General features: G+C 38.7%; 1 protein-coding gene and 1 long non-coding RNA gene across 5 annotated transcripts in view; one reads left to right on the top strand and one right to left on the bottom strand.

Annotated features, from left to right (window-relative positions):
• The first annotated feature begins 517 nt into the window (after positions 1 to 517).
• LOC148353644 (uncharacterized) lies at positions 518 to 1,401 on the top strand. Its single transcript, XR_015852486.1, has 3 exons — positions 518 to 593; positions 1,097 to 1,177; positions 1,272 to 1,401. It is a non-coding gene; the product is annotated as an uncharacterized LOC148353644 (long non-coding RNA).
• Positions 1,402 to 7,844: 6,443 nt separating this feature from the next.
• Positions 7,845 to 21,694, bottom strand: part of LOC148353643 (leucine zipper putative tumor suppressor 2 homolog) — an 82,114-nt gene continuing 68,264 nt past the window's right edge. For all 4 annotated transcript variants that reach the window (XM_088351006.1, XM_088351008.1, XM_088351007.1 and 1 more), the window contains 6 exons: positions 21,030 to 21,152; positions 20,776 to 20,922; positions 18,340 to 18,819; positions 18,171 to 18,275; positions 10,023 to 13,929; positions 7,845 to 8,938 (listed from right to left, as the gene is read on the bottom strand). In XM_088351006.1, coding sequence (XP_088207132.1) covers positions 13,747 to 13,929; positions 18,171 to 18,275; positions 18,340 to 18,819; positions 20,776 to 20,922; positions 21,030 to 21,152 — 1,038 coding nt within the window. In that variant the 3' untranslated portion in view covers positions 7,845 to 8,938; positions 10,023 to 13,746. The remainder of the gene's footprint in view (positions 8,939 to 10,022; positions 13,930 to 18,170; positions 18,276 to 18,339; positions 18,820 to 20,775; positions 20,923 to 21,029; positions 21,153 to 21,694) is intronic.

Here is a 21,694-nt window from a genome sequence, read left to right as displayed (position 1 = left end):
CTTAAGCTAACAGGGAGCCAATGCAGGTTAGCTAAAATCGGGGTAATGTGATCAAACTTTCTTGTCTTAGTTAAACGCCTCGCTGCAGCATTTTATCGGAAGATATAGTTGAGTGTCATCTGCGTAGCAATGAAAACTGATATTATACTTTCGAATAATATCACCTAATGGAAGCATGTAAATGCTGAAAAGAAGGGGGCCAAGTACTAAACCCTGCGGAACACCACAGGTAACACTATAACCGTTTAACGATATTGTGTTTATTTTCTTTAAATTTTATGCCTGCAAATCTTTTGGGCTCTTCTAATATAGGCTTTTTTATTCTGATTAAGACGTGATGCATGTGAGGCATGTCATATAAAGCATGACTTACTGCTTTTGAAAAATGATGAAAAAAAACTCATCACATAAATCCTCAGTGACGCATGACTCGTGTCTGTCATATTTACAAATGAATGATCGTTCATTGTATTCATCATGTGATTACAGGGCAGGAAACCAATATATAGACTGTAGCATAGAAAACGTTTTATTGTCTTACCTTATACATGAAGTATATTCTGCATCTTTTGAATAAAAGCATCAGGAAATAGGTAATCCTCCATTATATAAAAAAAACAAACCCATGCAATGAAAGAAAAAAGTGGAAGGCTTTTCCTTTTGTTAGCTTGCTAATATTATGCCTGATTCTATTGCTAGGGGCTGAGGCGTTCAGCAAATCAAAATCTAATCTAATATTCATAATGTGTGAAAATAGAGTGATTTTAAAAAATACGTTCCCCAAAATGTGAAGTGAAATGAGAAAAATCTTCAATACAGACCTTATACAACCCTTTAATATATTTTGAATTGTATATTTCCATGATGACAAGTGAGGCACAGCTTCACCTGCCTCCTCCGACTTAACACCCGTAAGGTTATATTTTGCAGGTTCACTTGTAATTTTATATGTTTATGTATGGTGACAATAAAAGCCATTCATTCCTTTATAAAAATGAAAACAGTATAAGAACGAGTACTTCATACTATTTTATTTTAACATGTACACTGTTTTGATTATACAGTACATTTTTGATGAGCATTTGGTTCTTTCAAGATTTGTATTCATACATTTGCTGGCCTGGAGAGGGATGAGTGCAACAAGGCTGTACTTGCCCAAGACACACAACAGGAAAAGGTGCCCGTACCATGCGAGTGGTCAAGGGATCAGACAACTACTGTATGATCTAGTATCAGTATTGTCACACGTTTGCCTAATTTCTGAAAAACAGGATGACGCTTCACACCGAAAAAACAACGGCAATCAGATGATGAAGGTGTTGTATCTGAGACAGATCTGGATGCTTCTCCTGCTCCTGGTAACCATGTCAACCAGTGCTGTTTCATTCAGGGCAAATCCCAAACCAAAATACAGCCCTGGAGATGGATGGGTTCTGCCAGGCTGTCCTTGCTCAAGGCACACCACGAGAGGTGGTGCCCCGACGACGAATTGGCTAGGGGATCAGGGAACCGTGATACAAAACTTTGCAACTGCAGTTCTAGTTCCACTAATCTGAATGAAGGTTTGTTTTTGGAGTTATGTAACAAGTTTACATGTATGACACATGAAGAAAATATAAGTGAATTTTTGGGAGATTTTGCGTATACTGTATGTAACTGGTGAGTGAATGGATGGGGTTAGTCAATCTCAATACTCAAAAGTGCATTGAGGGCTATATGTGTATTGAATTCTTTCCTACAACTATGATGCTGTTAAGATAGACCAGGGATCAGGTATCTATGGCTCGTGAGCCAGATAAGGCTCTTTTTATTAGTACATATTGCTAGGAGATAAAATGCTACTTATGAAAATTTCCTCTGTAGGGTTACACTCACAATAAACTCAAAGTCGAGATTGGTGCGTGCACAGCCAAAGCAACGCTGATGACATAATCTGTTTGGTCCAATATATAAAGGGTACAATTCCAACTACGGTTTCGGGTCAAGGTGTCACACCAATTGACGTGTTTTAACTGTATGAAGCTCAGGAATCCTTCATATGGAAACTCATGAAATAATGCGTGAGTCACTTAATGATGAAAACCCACAGAACAAACTGAAAAATCACAACTAGGCTAGCCAAGCACAAAGAGCAAGTTGACAGGGTGAGCAGTAGGGGTGGGTGGAACTCTGCACAAAAAGCACGCTCCCCAAACATACGCGCCCATTGCGCTTAAGAAAAACACATCAATAAACTTTATCGTTTGCAAAAATAAATGAAGTTCAAAATTCAATGATCTTACGTAACTAAGGGAGGGGGACAAGTCTAAAGTGGTATATTTGTTGATATGGGACACAGGCTCTGGCACTATTATTATTTTATAAAATTTATCAAACCATTTAACGTCACACAGTGAAATAAAATGGGCTGAAAAATTAGCATTTGTCCGGAGAGCGGGTTTGGCGGTTTCGCTGAATTTTGTCTTAAAATATATGGTATGTCTCTCTCAAAAAAATAAACTAGAAATATTTTGCCATTATGGATCTTTGGGTCAAAAAAGTTCTTATCACTAAGAGCTAATGACACCGGATCTTCCAAGAATGGTTAGTAGTTGCTATGTAAGACACCCTTGTGCATAAAACAATGTCCTTAAGGGGAAGCAGCACCCATTTCAGATCATACTCCACATGTTGAACAAGAAAGGGGCGGCATTAGCTCAGGAGGTAAAGCTCTCATCTGGGGATCAAGAGATCACAGGTTCGATTCCGTGTTATATGTCGAAGCGTCCTTGGGCAAGACACTGAATCCCTAATGCCCCCAATAAGCAGGTTGGCGCCTTGCATGGCTGCATGGCCGGTGTGTGTGAGTGTTTGTGTGAATGGGTAAGTGTGAAGCACATTGTAAAGCGCTTTGGGAGGTCTTCATTGACTTGAAAAGCGCTATACAAATGCAGATCATTTCATTTCAAAGGTGCAACAGACCTATAAATAGGCCTTTCTCCATTAAGGGACTTTCCATTACTCTTTGAAAAATGTTGGTTACTTAAAGACCTTGACTTACTCTCAGTGGTGTATGACAAATGATCGAAAGCACTACCTCTTCTATGGCAAGGACAAGCCGCGGATCACACAGGTTCATGCTGAAAAACGAGAGAACGGTAAGAACATAGAACACAGGTTTGGTCCCCTCTACAAGGGTCAATCAGACAATTGTTGAAAATAAACCTCTGTACCAGTAATACAATTTAGCAGCTGGTTTTATAGAAGTAGATACATCTGAAGACATTGTTGAGGAATGTCTTTTCCTAAGCGTGTTCATTGGTTACAAATACAGAGAAGGCATGTTTTCAAATTAGAGGCTGAAAACAGACAGGCAGTTCCTTTGAATGTTTTATTACAGAATATACTATAGGCATAAATGAGCTGGAAGACTGGGTGTAGCAATTCACTTTTGCGAAGACTGACATTCTAAATCATGATTTTTATGCAAAAAAAGGCAGTGCATAAGCTGATTGGAAATCTATCAAAAGTCAAACATACAGTTGGAGCACTATCCTACTGATGACTGCCTCATCATCTTTGGGGAAATCTTACTCATGCCGCTCAACCCTTAATGAGGAAATCATTGTAGTCTTTTCTTCTCAGGAGTGTGCTTGTTTAAGCATCTCCTTGTGAACTGAAATGGACGTTTCCTGTCTTTCATTGTGTATTCCAATAAAAGAGAAAGGTGATATTACAAATAAAACACAACTGACGTTACATAGTCACGTCTAAATAAATGAGGAACTTATAAACACAGAAAATATAGAATTATGACTAAATATGGGCAGTGACATATTTCAATTATACCACAATAACCAGACTGATACCTGGTTTCAGAGTTTGAGGTGAGTCTGACCAGTGATAGATACTTTTTTTTTAAATTATAAAATCAAAACCAAAAGGTTCTGGCTGTCTAAACAAGATGTATTGAATGAAGGGAAAGGGAAAGGGGAAGCAGAGCTATGTAGTGGGCATAAAACAATGGTTGTTTGTTTTTGGCGTTGCAGGTGCATCCTCAGAAAAGAACAGATGACATCAGAGGAAATCGCTGTTAACACGCAAGGAACTTTATATATTGCTTGCATCCTGTGTGTGCAGAAAGTACACGTGTATGGATGTGTAAAAAATGAACGGGGGGTTCCTAGTTATTTCTGACATAAATGAAATTATTGTACAAGTACACATACTATTTACGAGGCTCTATACAAAAAAAAACATACAGCTTCCCAAATCACACAATGTTTTAAGGCAGAAATGATCTTTAACAAGCTCAATTTTACTTAAAGGGACTGTGTAATATTTGACCATTGGATGTTGCTGTTTTGTGAAGTGCATCCGAAAGAGAGTGCTACAAATACAAAGTACAGAGACTCAAGGTGACCAGACCAAACCATTGTCTTCTCATTTTTTTTGCTCGGCATCTCTCAAGGTTTTTGTTATTTGGTGGTACATAACCTCAACAGCAAGATGGATGACAATCATGTCAGTTCCCTGTAGGTGAGCATCGTGTTATGTAAAATAAATGCAAATGTTCCGCTCTGCGAGTATTTAAATAAAGTTTATGTGATGAATTGTGCATTTTTGCTTTTTATTAATATCAATATATATATTTTTGAATTAATGAAATGTTTGACCATAGCAAAGCGCTAAATAATACACTATGTCCCTTTTTGTCACTTCTCTTGTGGGAACATTTGTTTAGGAAAGAATGTGCTTCTGGACTCAATTGTTTCATTAAAATGCAAAGTGTTTTAAATTATTAAAAAGGTTTTAAAACATTGAAAAAGGGGCGCTACACTTAAAAATTAAACTTGAACTTTTATTAAAAAAATCTACTAAAATGAAATTACAGTACTGTAAATAAAATGCAAAATAGAATATAGTTGTATAATTATATAAATAATTTCAGTTTGTACGTTCAAAAACTATAATACAAGAAAGAATCTCTTTCTGCTGTTGTATTATTCATTCCTTCATTTATTCTCTGCACCACTAGTCCTAAATAGGGTCGCAGGGGTGCTGGAGCCCATCCCAGCTGTCTTCGGGCAGTGGGCACCTTGAACTGGTTGCCAGCCAGTCGCAGGGCACACAGAGACAGACAACTCACTCATTCACACCTAGGGACAATTTGGACTGGCCAATTAACTTGAAATGCATGTTTTTGGAATGTGGGAGGAACATGCAAACTCCACACAGGAAGGTTCGATCCCATGACCTCAGAACTGTGTTGCACATGCGCTATCCACTGCCCTGCCGTGCTGCCCGCTATTGTATAGAATTATACACAAATATTTTTGTAATTTTTGCATACCGATACGTTTTGTGTATCCGGATGAGTAAAATGCAAACAAGAAACATGTAATAATCTCAAACTATCCCGTTCTAATTTTTACGAGCATTCATTTCATAATTTGATGGCAAAATACTCATTTATAAGAGGGAATCCATATCACAACTCTTCAAAATGCAGTAAAGGGTGTCATTTTCTGAAAACATAGAATATGCACTGGAGAAATGTTATTCCGTCAATCAATGTCAAGTTTCTGTTCAGATTTAAACATTGTTGCTATTTCTTAGGTCTTATGACATCTAGCTTTGTTTGTTAGTATTAAGATAATTGGGGATTCATGAGGCAAAAAGTACATTTTTGTGATCAAAATAGATTAAAGCTTGTAAGCACGTTGTTGGGTTTTGTTTTTGTGGGAGTTGAGTGTATCTCATCAAAGATCATTTCTCATCGCATTATAGCTCGTTTTTTATGCGTGTGTGGGTTTGTGTGTGCGTGTATTCGTGCTCAGTATTAACCTTCATAGAATTTTGGTCATTCCCACAAATTTTAGACTCCTAACTGAGTCAAAGAGTGAGGATACCAGCAGAGGTGAAAGGCAGATTTGATACCATCCTCAAGATTCTGAAAAAAAAGGTACACAAATTGATCCATGATCCCTGGTCTGCGATAAATGGGGCCAAGACCAGAGTAGGAAAAACATGCCCAGACCATGATACTTGCACCACCATGCTTCACTGTCTTCAATGTGTACTGAGGTTTGAATTCAGAGTTTAGAGGTCGTCTCACACACTGTCTGCTGCCCCTGGACTCAAAAAGGACAATTTTACCTCCATCAGTCCACAAAATGTTCCTACATTTTTCTTTAGGCCAGTTGTTATGTTTTTTGGAAAATTGTGACCTCTTATTCACGTGCCTTTTTTTAAAAGAGCGTGGAATTCTTGAAAACATATTTGCTTTGCACAGATGTCTTTTAACTGTCACAGCACTTACAGATAAATGCAGACTATGTTTGATCTTCCCGGAGCTGATCATTGGCTGAGCCTTTGCCATTCTGGTTATTCTCTGGTCCATTTTAAAAAGTCTTTCTTCCGTTTTCTTCTACATGTCTTTGTTTTTTTTATCCTATTTTAAGGCTTTTAGCTGAACATCCCACACTTTTTTTCACTTCTTTATAGGTTATACCCTGTCCAATCTACTTTTTTATTTAAAGAACACCGTTTTTCACAGCTTGTGTAGAAACGTTTCAAGTTTTTGTGTGTAACGGTTGTCATTTTTATATTTTGATGTTAAGAAATGCCGTTCTCCTTCGTTGCGTGTGTAGAGTAGGATCGGAATCAGTCAAATGAAGATAACTTCTGCAAAGAGGGCACCGACAACAAAGAAAAAAGGACTTGGCACCAGTAATTTCAAGAAAAAGGGCTGCTTATGCCAACCTAAATCCCCAGGACGGCCATCAACATCAGCAGAGACGGTGGGGCAGGTTCGTTAACACTTCCTGCATAGTCCTCGGAAGACTGTTAGGAGAGCAAGTTTGGAAACTTACATTCTAAAAACAACAGTTTGGCGAATTCTAACGAAACTATCGTGATTAAAACCGTACAAGCTGCAACTCAGGCAGAGTTACAGGCGGCGCTCATATTGAACCTTTATGAAAGTCTGTCACTGAACCAACTAATATTTTTCCTTTTTTTTGGGGTAAATTTAACTGATAAAACATATGATTTCCAACATAAAGTGTATTTAAATTCCTGAAGATTCATCAAGTACTTATTGACATATGGGCAATTAGATTGGGGTCAACCATTTTGGAATACAGTGTATACAAAGTAAGAACACAAATTAGAGGGTGAGAAAGAATGATTAGTAGGAAGCAATCTGCTGCACAACATAACCAAAGACTCATTTTACAGTTAAGATTGGGTCGGCGGGGTCAGCCAAAAACACCCCTTCTCCCGAGTCCTCAAAAATAAAATTTACATTTGGGTTTGCTTTGGGCTCAGTTCTTCAAATCAAGTTAATTGGTCAGGCTCGGGTTGGTTCGGGCTTAAATACCCGTGGGCCCAGGTCAGATTTTTTTAGGTCCTAGCTCCATGATACAACCTGCTAACAACACTGAGCCACATATACCAAGTAGGGCTCAATGTCCATTTTGGGATTTAATCGTTATTAAATGCTACAAAAATTGACTCGGTCATTAGTGGAGTTAACATGCGGCGACCAATCTGTCAGAAAATAAATATAATAATCCCTGGACCACTCCATTAGATTTACTGTCAGATTAAAATTGATGTATTATGTCAAAAGCCAGAGTTTGGAGATGATTTCAACATGGCTGCTCAGCATTACAGCGCTATTTTTTGTGAGTTTTTTTGGTCTGGCATGAGTGACGGCAGTTATAGAGCAATCTGCCACTTTGGAGCTTTCATTACACATGATGAGGATTTGGGAGAAAGGGAATAAAAATGCTGAATGCGACACAGTTAGACTTCTGAAAGCAACATTTCATCATTAAAGACAGGAAAGAAACAAAGAATCAAGGTGTGACAGCTTGGTTTTTACTGAAAAAGAAAACTTCATTTGCACAAAAAATATACACATTTACATGAACGAGTGTGAAGTAACAAATAAAAGGGTGAGAAATAAAAACAAGTTTAGCTAAATTCCTTTGGTCTATGGTCACAGTGGCTACATCTGCAATATGTATATGCCAAAATGTGTTGTAATAGTAACTACTTTTATATATTTACACTCAAAAACAGAAAACTAGATATCCTTATTCGAAAAAAACATGACAAAATAACAACTTTGAGGAGCATCCTCTCAGGTTTTATTTTAGCTTTACACTCTGCTGCATGTTATGTCTACCTATTGACATTCATTTAGACAGACTTGGCATATGAAACCCACAATGACACCGGTGCTACCAGAAAAATACAATATTAGTAGGTGCTTTATTTATATGTATATAAAAATATACAAACTTCACAATATAGACTTTCTTTTCTACTTCTACAAAACTGAAAGCTCTCTCTCTCTCATGCTGGGTAATAAAAATAGTAGGATTAAAGCTGATCTTGTCGACAGGGTTTGTACGCCTCATTTATGGCCAGATTCAAGCACGTTTTAAGGCCTTTAGAGCCATTATGCAAATTTCTCCAGGACCATTAAAAGAAAAAATCCATTATTAATTAATCCATTGATTTATTGTCTGAGGTCAGAGTGTAGAAAAAAGAACTAGAAAAAAAAGACAAATCCTAAGCCAAATATTAAACCAGCAGCTGTCATTCACTGAATGGTGCATAGAAAATTAAACTGAGTTTCTGTGTCCCATTTTATTAGTGTTTGCTGTCATTTCTGGCCTATGTTATATTAAATTTCAGTCTTCGTCTTCCCACACACAGCCACCGACATCACACGGTAGAATTTTGGATTGATTCATGCTGGACTTCTCCTTGTAAATTACAATGGCAACATGAAGCCACCAGTGAACAGTGTCAGCGTCATTTTTTAGCAGACTTTTGTATATTTTTCTTCATTTAATGCGTGATCTATCTCGTCGGGCTGCCCGGAAAACATGGCGACAGTCTAAACCACTTACAAGCTCTCTACCCCAAGAACTTTTCAAACCTGCGTTAAATATGGCGAATTGACATCTGAGCCATTTAGTGTAACTTGTGGTGTTCCGCAGGGTTCAGTGCTTGGCCCCCTTCTCTTCAGCATTTATATGCTTCCACTAGGTGATATTATTCGCAAGTATAACATCAGTTTCCATTGTTACGCAGATGACACTCAACTCTATTTCCCGATGGAGGAATCTACCACACTAAACTGTGGAACTTTGGAGGCCTGCCTCACTGAGATAAAAGAGTGGATGTCACTCAATTTCCTGCGTCTTAACCCTGAAAAGACTGAAATGTTAGTAATTGGTCCTTCTAAGTCCCGTGACTTATTCTCTAAAACCGCAGTGAACTTGGACAATTGCCACATCACACAGAGTGACTCACTTAAAAATTTAGGTGTCATTTTCGACCCTGATCTGTCCTTTCAAACACACGTGAAGAAAATTACTAGAACCGCTTTCTTCCATCTCCGTAACATTGCTAAAATTCGTCCTATACTTTCTCAGTCGGATGCGGAAATCATAATTCATGCGTTTGTTACCTCCCGTCTCGACTACTGTAATGCACTACTTTCCGGTCTTCCGATGACCAGACTCAAGAGTCTTCAGCTGGTACAAAATGCTGCAGCGAGGCTTTTAACAAGGACAAAAAAGTATGATCACATCACCCCAATTTTGGCTAACCTGCATTGGCTCCCTGTTAGCCTAAGATGCGATTTTAAGGTTCTCCTACTACTATACAAAATCATACATGGACTTTCCCCCTCGTATCTTTCAGATCTGATCTGCCCTTATGTCCCGGCCCGAAGCCTTCGTTCCGAGAGCGCCGGTCTCCTGGTGATCCCAAGAGCCAAGAAGTGTTCCGCTGGTTCGAGAGCGTTCTCCATCCGGGCACCGGTGTTGTGGAATGCTCTTCCCCCTGATATCCGATCTGCAACCTCGGTGGAAATGTTTAAATCTAGGCTTAAAACTCACTTCTACTCTATAGCATACGAGTAACCTAATCTTCTTATATGTAATAACTTGTGAAGCCCTTAGAGACTAATTGTGATTAAGGGCTATACAAATAAAAATGACTTGACTTGACTTGACCTTGAAACAAAACATTCAAATTTAAGGATTTTTAAGGATTTCAAAGATTTGTGCCTGTATGAACTCTTTGTGGAGCTGTTAAAGTTTAAAAAATATCTACCAATGTCAGTGTTGTGCTAATTTCTTTGCGGTTGGGGAGAATCTGTCGTTCTCTTGTTTTCAAAACTAAATACATAGTTGTTGATGTCTTGTGATGTGTGATATAAAAACTTTGGAAGACTCAGAATCAAGTGATTGTGTCTTGAGGGAAGCTAAATAAAGTTCCACTGAAAGATTTGAAGCCCACTCTGAGTTCAAACAGCAGCCTAACTAATAAACTCCATTTTTAGTTTCATAACAATGCTAAAAATAGTTTCGAGTGAAGAGAATGCAGACAAAGAGAGCAAGAAACACAAACATAATGCTGACATCTCCCACTGACATGCTTGTCTTACTTTCTCACAGTATTTTGAAAACAGACTTATTGTTTCTCAGATTTTTGGCCGCATAACAGCTAAGCAAATCTTAAGTTCTATGCCTATTTTTAACATGGGAAAATACGGACAATCGATTAGTTTTGCATTTGTGAAAACCCGTGTTTGTTTTCCTAGGCATGTAACAATTCTAATTTCACTGCAGAACACTTAAATTGTGGTACTATGATGTGCCATAACATGCCTTGCAGCACTGAGTCTAGGGGAAGAGATTGTATGTAGGATCTTAAGCCCGAGCCGGGCCTTAAATGTGAATAATGACGTTTAGGTTCAAGCGTGGCCAGGCTTCTCTTTTTTTTAAATTATCCACCCGTCATTGATATTTGTTTCTTTTTCTTTGTGGAGGATCTGGGAGATGGATTTCAGCCCCTTCTAGGGCAGCCCTGATCAAATTTTACTGTTCTTATTCCCACTGATAGCATCCGATGACATCAAAATGTAGAGCTATGGTTTGATTTATTTTGGACTTCTTGTAAATTACGACGACAAAACGAAGCCAAGATCGTGCGGGCTGCCAAAAAGGGGGAAGGAATCAATCAAGTGGAACCTCCACAAAGAAGAAGTAACAAATAACAATGATGGGGGATAATTCAAAAAAATAGCCACCAAGAAAAATGCCCTCTTCCACACGAGTCCTTGCAAATCAAATATGAAAATTAGCGCAAGTTAGGGCTGGTTTGGGCTTTAATACTCACGGGCCCCGGTCGGTCTGGATTTTATAGGCCTGATCTTACCCCTAAAAGAAATACAACCTAAGAACCTTAGAAGAGAAGGACAAAGACTGGCTTTTCTATTTAACACTTGCCTATCATTACATTTTTACTAAAATATCCTTTGACAAGACTTAAAGGGACAGTGTGTATGGTTCAGCGTCTCCTAATGGTAAAAAAAACTTATATCGTTAACAAACAAAATTGATATAAAACATAATTAAAGAAACATGAACCATCGTATTAACATGATTTTCTTTAAATATTCGTAGGTATGGTAATTAGCATTTACCAGTATTTTATATAACATGAGTCTCACCTAAAGAGAGTTGAAATAATTGTCCCCCATTTTGTTGCCACAGTTCCCCAAAAATACAAAAAAGTCTGGAAAAGTAAATGAAAAGCTTTCTGTTGTACCAGGGTCGGCCACCCAACATTTTGAAAGAGTCTTAACAGACCAAAATAAAATAATTTTTTTTTTGTCTTGAGCGGCAAAAAAAAAGAAAAGCCAGATAATAACAGAGTTCTATATTATTGAGCTTGTAGCTTTTTAAAATGAAATGAAACATGGAAATATTTTTTGTATTACAATGTTAATGCAATCTTGTAGTTCTTACAGAAAAATTCAACTGGACTTGAAAATGGGTTTTTCTTTGATTTGGTTGTCTTGTTTCTTCACTGATATTAAACCACCAACTTAGATAGCAAAGTCAACAGGCACTAAACAACACATTTCAAAAGTCTGTTTGAAGCATGTGAGAGAGGGCTTTAACATGAAAAAAAATATTTTTTATGCAGTTTCTCCATATTATATTGCATATTTCACAACATCAATACTTGTACACTGGTCCCAAGCCCAGATTGTGATTGCTGATTGAGCAGTGTAAAACACAGCTAGAAAGAAAATTCCTAATGTTAGCTTACCCTGTAGCTGCTTTTAGACTCTTCGGTTTTCAATTTGACAAATTAAGCTAAGTGGGGAAAAGTATTTTGGCTGTGGAAGATTGGAGCGGTACTACATACGCCACGATAGCATTCTCAGGCTCCATTGCTTCTTCAAGAATACAAAACACAACATTAAGAGGCAGACATGTCAGGCGGTATCATCACATTACATGACATACATGCTCGCTAAAGAAATGTATGAGAGGCCGTTTGCAAAGTAAATCATACCTGCTCTCACATGTAACATAGTCACACACATGTATAACTATACTCTCATACGGACACAATCATACCCATGCACAAACACTACTATACTATACTCTCTCATTCATACTAATATACTCTTATACACACTACTACATTCTCTCACACATACAACTTTACTCTAATACACACACCTATATACTCTCTCGCTCACACTACGATACTCTCATTCACAACCTACCTTAGTCTCTCACACATACAACTGTACTGTCAAACACACACTATGCTATACTGTCATAAACACACTACTGTACTCTCTCACTCATATGACTATACTATCATACACACACCACCATACTCGCTCACACATATTTCTATACTCTCAAACACACACTATGCTATACTTTCATAAACACACTACTGTACTCTCTCACTCATATGACTATACTCTCATACACACACCACCATTTTGCTCACACATATTTCTATACTCTCATACACACATCACTATATTCTCTCACACATATTGCAATACTCTTACTCTCATACAATGATGTCACTTACACACATGCACCACTATACTTTCTCACATATACTACACACGTTTTACTATACTGGGGCAACTCCAGTTTTATGTCGAACTGCACAACATATACACACAGATCATTGGGCATTGCCAACACTTAGTAGAGAGGTGATCATTACATTTCTGTAAAAAATCCCTACAGAGAGATTAGTAGAGTGTGTGTGTGTGTGAGAGAGAGAGTTTAATAGAGAGAGTATAATAGTGCATGTGAGCGAGTATAATAGTGTGTGTAAGAGTATAATAGTGTGTGAAAGTCTATAGTAGTGTGTGTGGGGGAGTATAGTAGTATGCGTGTGAAGGCATAGTGGAATGTGTATGCGAGTATAGTATTATGTGTGAGAGATTATAGTAGTATGCATGAAAGAGTATAGTAGTGTGTGTATGAAAGATGCTAGTATATGTGAGAGAGTATAGTAGTGTGTATGAGAGTATAGTAGTGTTAGAGCATGGTTAAGAGAGTATGGTTTTGCACGTGTGAGAAAATAATCTTTTATGTGAGAACAAGAATGATTTACTGCCACTCATAGAATGTGCACATGGCCAACTTTTTGGGCCATTTTAAAAAGCATTCGTTTCTGATTCGAACACTTTCAACTGCTTCAGAAGAAATGTTTTTGTGCTGACTTTGTAGTGGTGGAATAAAAGTCTTTCAAAAAAGTGCAGGTGAAACACTGTATCAAAGATTACGAGGAGTGCAGCAGTAGAGGAAGAACGCACCTTTGGGAGCTGCTCGAGAGGTAAAAGCAGCTGTCGTGTTTTTGTATTTGTTTCAATTCTGTCCGGTGTTTTAAGTTCACCGGGTGTCTTTATATCTCGGTGGCTGTAATTTCCTCGAAGTGGATGTCGTTACTGCCGCTGTGCACCTCAAAGTCGTCCGCGTCTCGGTTTTCCAGCTCCAGACTCAGCTCCTGCATCACCCGCTCCAGGTCGCGATTGCGACGATACATCTGGATGTAGTTCTGCTGCAGCTGTTTCTGGTAGCAGATTACCTGCGGGTTCCATCCAGAAGGAAGGAAATGATTCAGTCAATGCCAGTACAAGTACCCTTGCTGGACCTATCCTCTGACTTAAGGTCAAAAATATATATTTATGTTTGCAAGGTTCCTACAGCCTAAGGTAAACTAAATTGGAGACCTTTTAGACTTTTTAATGCCTTTTGAAATCAAATTTAAGACCAAGCCCAACAAAAAACAATAACAACAAAAACAATTGAAACAAACCAAACAAAAAACAACAACACATGAATTAGATGCAATTTTAATGTAATGTAATTTTATTTATTCATGTTTAAATCACATTTTGGTCAAGTCAAAAACTTTTCATTTGAAAAACAGAACTCTCCAAAGTTTTAGACATGAAAAAAAATAAATTAAAAGGGTGTACTTCATGAATCATTAATCAAAACTGGTAGATAGATAACTACTAATTCCCAAAACTATTCTGCGACATTCATGTAGCATTTTTATCATGATGCAGGAAAAATGATACTAAATGTTTTTAAATCAAACAAACATAAATCTTATAAAAGTGTTCACATTTTTAAGACTTTACAAAATTGGATTCAATGACAATTAGGGCCTTATTTTTGGAATTTTAAGACTTTTCAAGGATTCGCAGGAAGGCTGGTTTGTCAACCATTGTGCTGCTGACCTTGTCTGGTGTGTTGCAGGACGTTGTCCAATTTCACCTAATAAGTGACCACCAATTGAAAATGACAGAGGTAAAAAGCATTAAGTGCAAAGTCTATTGTCTTACGTGCTGTAACTTGATGGAATCACTATTGCCCAGAAGATGTGCACGCTATTGTTGAAACCCCCAAAAAACTGCCGTGTGTAATTACCTGTTGCCTATCCCCCTAGAAAGAGAGAATAGAGAAAGAGAGAAATAGAGGAGAAAGAGCAGAAAGCAAGCGAGAGAGAGAGAAAGAGAGAAGAGAGATCAAAAGAGGTAAAAAAAACACAGAGTAAGAGAGAAAGAGGAACAAAAAAAAAGAGAAAAAGAGAGAGAGAGTAAGAGAGAGATAGAGAGTGAGAGAAAAATGAAGGAAGAGAGAGGGAGAGAGAGAGAGAAATACAAACACAGCATTTGTGAGAGGCACCTGGCTTTGACAACATCAAGTGGACATATTTCAATCTGCAGCTCATTTTTCTCTTGCACTTCTCTGAGCATTGTCTCGCGGGCCGGATTCAATCCCTTAGCGGGCCTGATCTGGCCCACGGGCCGCCTGTTTGACACCCCTGTTATAGACGCATAAAAAATTAACACAATGGGGCGTCACTCAAGCCACCCCGTGGCCCACAGTTGACCAGGTAATGATATAATCATAGAGTTTAATTTAACCTAAAATGTTTGCTTTTACTTATATATGACAGGTACACATAGAAGTATTTTTTCTCACATTTATCTTTTCTTCTCAGTCATGTTGCAACAAATATCACATCACAACATTAAAAAATTGCCCGGAAAAAAAAGGGATGACAGATTGAAGCCAAAGGTTTGTAGGAGAGCCATCTCTTAAATAACTTGGTATACTTCTATAAAAGATTTTAACTCGTCATCATGTCTCACATCATTATAACAGGAGGAGCGTACTTTCTCATGAGACTCCGGAAGTGAAGTAAACATTAAAAATTAAACCGGAGCTGGGAATTGCACTTTTTAATATTTATATGGGTAATGTGCCTTTTAGTTTTTTTTTTTTTGGGGGGGGGAAGTTTGCCATGGCTCAAAATATGCTGAGAAACACTGCTAAATATTATAGAGGTCACCATAAAGCTATACATTTTATCCATCTCGAGGAAGGCTGTCATATTTCTCAATGGGTATGTTTGCAAGTATCTGGTTGTGCAAAGACAATGTAAAGGCGCACTCTGATGGGATTATGGTCTAAGTCTAACTGTGGATAGTCCACTTGAAAGTATGGATTTATTAATTTCATTTTCAGATTACTCTTGCATGTGTAACCCTTGACCGTGTCCCAATACCTGTGAGCATTACTGTGCACATGCGCTTTCTCCATCTGAGGTATTTTTTCCTTTGTTGGTGCCTCCAAAAGTCTGTGGACTTGTCGTACAAAGAGGAATAATACGCACCAACTCTGGCTTGCTCACTAAACAAACCTCATGTGTATTGATGGATTTACCCATATTAGTTGTATCCTGAGAAATCCTTGAAAAGTCTTAAAAGGCATGCTTCTGGAACAGCAATATATAAGAGCAACTTATTATACAGCAAATACACTTGACACTTTTGGAGCGAGGAGGAAAAGTACAGTACTTCATTGATTGTGGTGATTGACACAAATGAAATAATCTTGGATTGATTACACCATAGTCCCTTGCTATATTGCGGTATACTCTCCACAGTTTAGTTACTTCGCTACTTTCATCGTGCACTGAATTATGATTGGTTGAATGTCAGTTACTCCCGTCATTTACCCATGCTTCATTAAATTTCTTCAGTTTGACATTTAGAGCACTGGGCAGAAATCACATCACAATAATTGTAAAACAAAAACATTCAACCTATTGCAAGTCCTTATTATAACGCACCCAACGCGAAAAATGAAGGATTATTGTAATGTCAAAAGTTCAATGTGGAAACAACATGCATCTGCAAAATGATTTCTCGCAATAGCCATGTATACTGGTTGTTTGTCATTAGTCCCGTAAATGAGTCATCTGGATCTGACTGTTCCTTCCATTTAAATGTACACAATCCTAGGTAGAAGTAGTATAAAAAATGCCTTCCCCTTGGGACGAATAGAAACAGGTGTTTGTTCCCTTAGTTATTGTTTGTTAACCTAAATACTGCATTTAAGCTCATGGGGGTACTTACAAATGTCTACAGCGGCCCCTCTAAGTTCGAGCTTCTCTATCTATCTATCTATCCATCTATCTATCTATCTATCTTGGTCCTATCCCTCAAGAGGGGTGACGACAGCAAGACAATCACATACAAAAACAAAGAAAATAAAAACTAAATTCTCGAGATATGAGATGTATTTTGAGTGAAAATCTTCTCCAACATATCAGAGAAAATCCAAGTTAAAATTTCTAGCGCTTCCAATAGCCGAACGAGTGCCCGAGACCGCTCACCATATGGTCATCCCAGTTAGTACGAGCGTTTTCCGCCATACAGACCTTGTGAATTTCCCTGCGGGGATGAATAAAGTATCTTCTATCCATCTATCTATCTATCTATCTATCTATCTATCTATCTATCTATCTATCTATCTATCTATCTATCTATCTATCTATCTATCTATCTATCCATCCCACGCTTTTCAGGTTTTTTTTTTATCATATAGCTTACGTATCATCAAAAGTCTTTCGTACTCCTTACTTCTCCCCCACCATGCATTCACCTCCGCTAGCAACCAGGTAAGTGCTCATGATAAACTTACAATGTATTTACATATCTTCATACATGCCAACTTTTTGACATTAAAAATAAGTATATCTTATCCTGCAGTCTATTTTTTCATGTGACGAACAATGCTTCTCCAGATTATTAGAAAAACAAACAACATGTGCTTGTTTAAAATCAGAAGTGGCAAACTTTTACCAAAACGGATATCTATTGAGATCGTTGGAGCGGTTTATTCACAGACAAAGACTTAGTCTTGCTTCAAAATAAAGGAGTCGTAGACTAAAATACTACTCTCCAGTTTTTGTTGTTGTTTAGATTTGAAAAAGCAGTTAATATTTTAAAGATGCGTTTGGGAGGCCAGTAACGGATTAATTGTTTTTCAGTTATTTGTTTTGGGGAAAATTTGTTTGAGTGAATATCTAGATCAGGGGTGGCGAACACGTTTGACACAAAGAGCCGAAATTTTTAACTGTTAGAGTCAAAGAGCCACACCACACACTGACCTGCCATGTTAGTCACACACAAACACACACAATTAATAACATATTATTTCTCATAACACACTCCTCTCCATACAATACAACAAGTATTGTTCTTGTGTTGATTTCAAGGAAAGTGTCCACCCTCAATACACACAAAAAATAAAATAAACATGAAACAAGGAAAAGTGCCACAATATATAGAAAATATGATGAGGCAAAGTGCCTCATTCTTATTGGCTCTAGAGCCACGTGTTTGCCACCCCTGATCGAGATATAAGCTTGATCCTGAAACAAATTCATCTTATATGTAGAGGGGCCACTGTATTGAAAAGGAAATTGTTCAATGGCTAAAATTGGGTAAAGGAATATGTTTGTACCTTCTGTTTCTCCTCCTGCCAAACCTTCCGTTCATCTTCGAATAGAGACAGCTGTTCCTCACTGGTTCTCCGCTCATACATCAACTCAGCCCTTAGCCGGTCCACCTGATTTAAAAATGGAATACTTTAAACAAACCAAAATGCAAGCGATAAAAAAGGTCCCTGGTACCTGTTGCCTAAGTAGGAGCAGAGTTTCCGCATTCTGCCTGAGCGCTTTGGTCTCATCGCTCTCTCCTCCCCAAACCAGGTGAGCTTCCTCCAACTCACGATACACGCAGGGGCTTGCTACCCCCCTGCCCGGTAGGCCTCTACCCAAATGGACAGAGGTGGAGCCGCTCTTTCCATCGGTAGGCAGTGAATCGTAGAAGCGCATTGTGTCATTTTCCAGGCGCGCTACCTTCTCTCGCAGCAGCTCGGCTTCACTCTTCCTTCTCTGCAGCTCGTTTTCGCAAACCTCCAGCTCCAGAGAGCGCGTTCGCAGGGCCGCCTGGGACTCTTGGTTGCGGATTTGGCTAGCTTGCAGCTCCGATTGGGCCTCTCTTAGCTGGGCTCTCAGTGCCACAATATCGCCGGCTTTCTGGCTCAGTTCCGATTGGACCTCCTTCAGTTGCTGCTTGAGGAGGGAGATCTCGCCTGACTTCTGGCACACCTGGCACACCCAAAAGTAGGAAGTTTTTGTGATTGTTTTGTTGGTGGGTCCTGGACTACAAAGCTCAAGGGTAATTAACGAAGGTGTACCAGGAGCCCTTTTTAGGCCCCAAAACTACAAACTGGACACTAAGGAAAGAGCCTTACCTCGTACACTGCTCACCAGAGCCTAAATCCGAACACCCGAGACAACTCCTCCAAAGAGCAAAATACTTGTTTTCAGGGTTCATAGAAATTCAAGCCCTTTTTAAGACTTTCAAAGACAATTTTCTATAATTTTTTTTGGGGGGGTGTAACTCATGCGATTTGCAGATCCACAAATATATGTAATCGTTACACACTTATTAGTGCCCTGTTTAGATGGAACACGCATCCGTCTTTTTGGGTGCCACTCATGGGGGCGCATTGATGCTTTAGAAGACAGTGCCATAGAAAATAATGCTAGCTGCTGTTAATGACAAGGGAAGAACAATTCCAATGGCAAAACAAAGCCACCAGGGAACAGTATCTGCTTCATTTTTAAGCAGACTTGTTTTATTTTTCCTCATTTAAAGCTTGGCCTATTAAGTCAGACTGCCAAGAAACATGCGCAACAATTTAACTATTTACAAGTATTTCACCCAAAATTCAGGCACTTTTCAAACAATGAAAAAAACAACATTAAAATTTAAGCATTTTCAAGGACCGGTACGAACCCTGTTGTTTACAGCAACAATGGGGAATGAACTGCCATTTTGGTGCTTGGGTCAAAAATAAGTCCAACACGCCATAGTAAATATGAATGTCTCTCACACACACACACACACACACACACACACACACACACACACACACACACACACACACACACACACACACACACACACACACACACACACACACACACACACACACACACACAATAACTTCCCATGTTTCTAATTTTTTCCATTGTTTTGAGTAGAAAAATAAAGAAAAGAAAGAAAAAATAAAAATAAAACTAATAAATAAATTCTGGTTGTTGTCTCAACCAAAGTGTGAATTATTTTGTCAGGTAACTGCAATTCGAAAAAAAACCCAACCCTTTATTTTGTTCAGCCAAGTTAAATTGCTACAGAGCTCACCGAATTCAAAGCTGCATGTTCAAATTTCATAACAAAACTAGACTTTGTCTTTGTACGAGCGCATCTGATTTAAAGCAACACGGTTGAACTGGCATCAAAATGATTTACGTACGATTCTTATATTTTAGGCCCCCGCACACATGACGCCATTTTCTGCCACGTTGTTTTTCAGTTTTGCTCTGAGCTGTTTACATCACGCCTTTCGGAGCATGTGACCATTCAAGATGGCGATTCTAAATGGGGTAAAATGTGAGCCATATATTTCTAGACAACAGCGCCAGGGCAACCGTTCTGAGAATAGTGCCAGATTGTAACACAGACATCTTTATGTGTTGTCATTGGTGGTTGCTGAGGTACCGGACCAAATTGCACCCGCTTGGTATTGTTTCTCAAGGATTAAAGGAAACTTCAGAATCCTGTCATTGACGGCAATGATACGGAGAGAGAAGTGTAGCGTTTTCGATAGACAACTTCCAGAGCTGTTCAATTAAAATGTTTAAATTGAGGACTTAGATTGTGGGTGAAAAAGTAGAAATATTGCAGGTTGTAAAAATTGAATTATGGACCGGTAAACCTCCTGTTAAGTGATTATATGAATTATGTTGGCACAAACATTGACTCATTTTTCCTCGAAGGTGGTCATAAATGTTTCGAAATGTCATTGTGGTGTTTTTTATTTAAAGTCCATGCGTTGTGGAAAAAAGAAGCTCCCACTTTTTGTCAGTGCCGCGACAAAAAATAAAAAAAATAAGCCGCACTGTACTTAAAGCTGCAGTCTTTAAAAAGTAGCGTCTTGTAGTCCGGAATTCACAGTATTCTTTAGTTTTCCAAAATACATTAAAAAAGTGCCGCACCTCCCACTTAGTCTCCTCTAGCCGTGGTCCGAGCTGTGTTTGCTCACGCTGTATGGTCGCGCACCGGCGCTCCAAAGTCTCCCTGTCCTGCAGCAGGGAAGAGAACTCATCCTGCAGCTTCTTTTTCTCCTGCTGGAGTTGAAATATCTGATGACGCAAGATCACTATTAGCTTTATACGACTTGAGATGGCAACATTTGTCTTGGATACAGAAAAAAATAATTGAAACACATCATGTATTCAAAACGACCAACCTGTAACTGAAGCACCTGCTGAGCCCTCTGGGCCTTCTGAGAGGCCTGCTTCATCTTGCTGGCACAGTTCTGTCTAAGCTCTTCCATTTCTCGTTCACACCGGCGCTGCTTCTCCTCGTACACCTTTCAAGGCAAGGAATCCGGGTGGCGAGGTTTAAGTAAACATTTAATCGTTAAACTCTAACATGCAGTTGTGGTGTGTAGTAATGATCAATTTTACTTCTGACTTTATTGCCAAGCCTTTACTGAGGTTCTTGGGTACCCATAGCAGCAAGATGGCAGTTAATGATGTCAGCTTTCTTTAGGTGAGGCTCATGTTATGAAAAAAAAATGCTAATATCTTGTCCAACAGCTGTACAGCAGCTCAGTGGTTAGTGAATCCGCAACACAGTTCTGAGGTCATAGGTTCAAATTCAGCTAACAGCGTTCCTGCTCAGAGTTTGCACGTTCTCCCCGTGCATGCGTGAGTTTCCTCATGGAATTCAAGTTTCCTTCTACATTCCAAAAACATGCATGGCTTCAAATTGTTGTTCAAAATGTACAAATGTGTACATTTTTACAGGAACATCAACCTTCATCTAGCGTAAATCTTAAACACAGGTTGCCCTACCAGACCTAGAGAAACTCAAGCTCACTAACAAACTGACCACCACAGGGTGCAGAAA

The sequence above is a fragment of the Urocampus carinirostris genome, chromosome 13, assembly GCF_059441175.1.
Source record: "Urocampus carinirostris isolate Australia breed hairy pipefish chromosome 13, RoL_Ucar_1.0, whole genome shotgun sequence".
NCBI lineage: Eukaryota > Metazoa > Chordata > Actinopteri > Syngnathiformes > Syngnathidae > Urocampus > Urocampus carinirostris.
The sequence above is the reverse complement of the archived record's forward strand: the minus strand, read 5'-3'. Positions and strand labels throughout refer to the sequence as shown.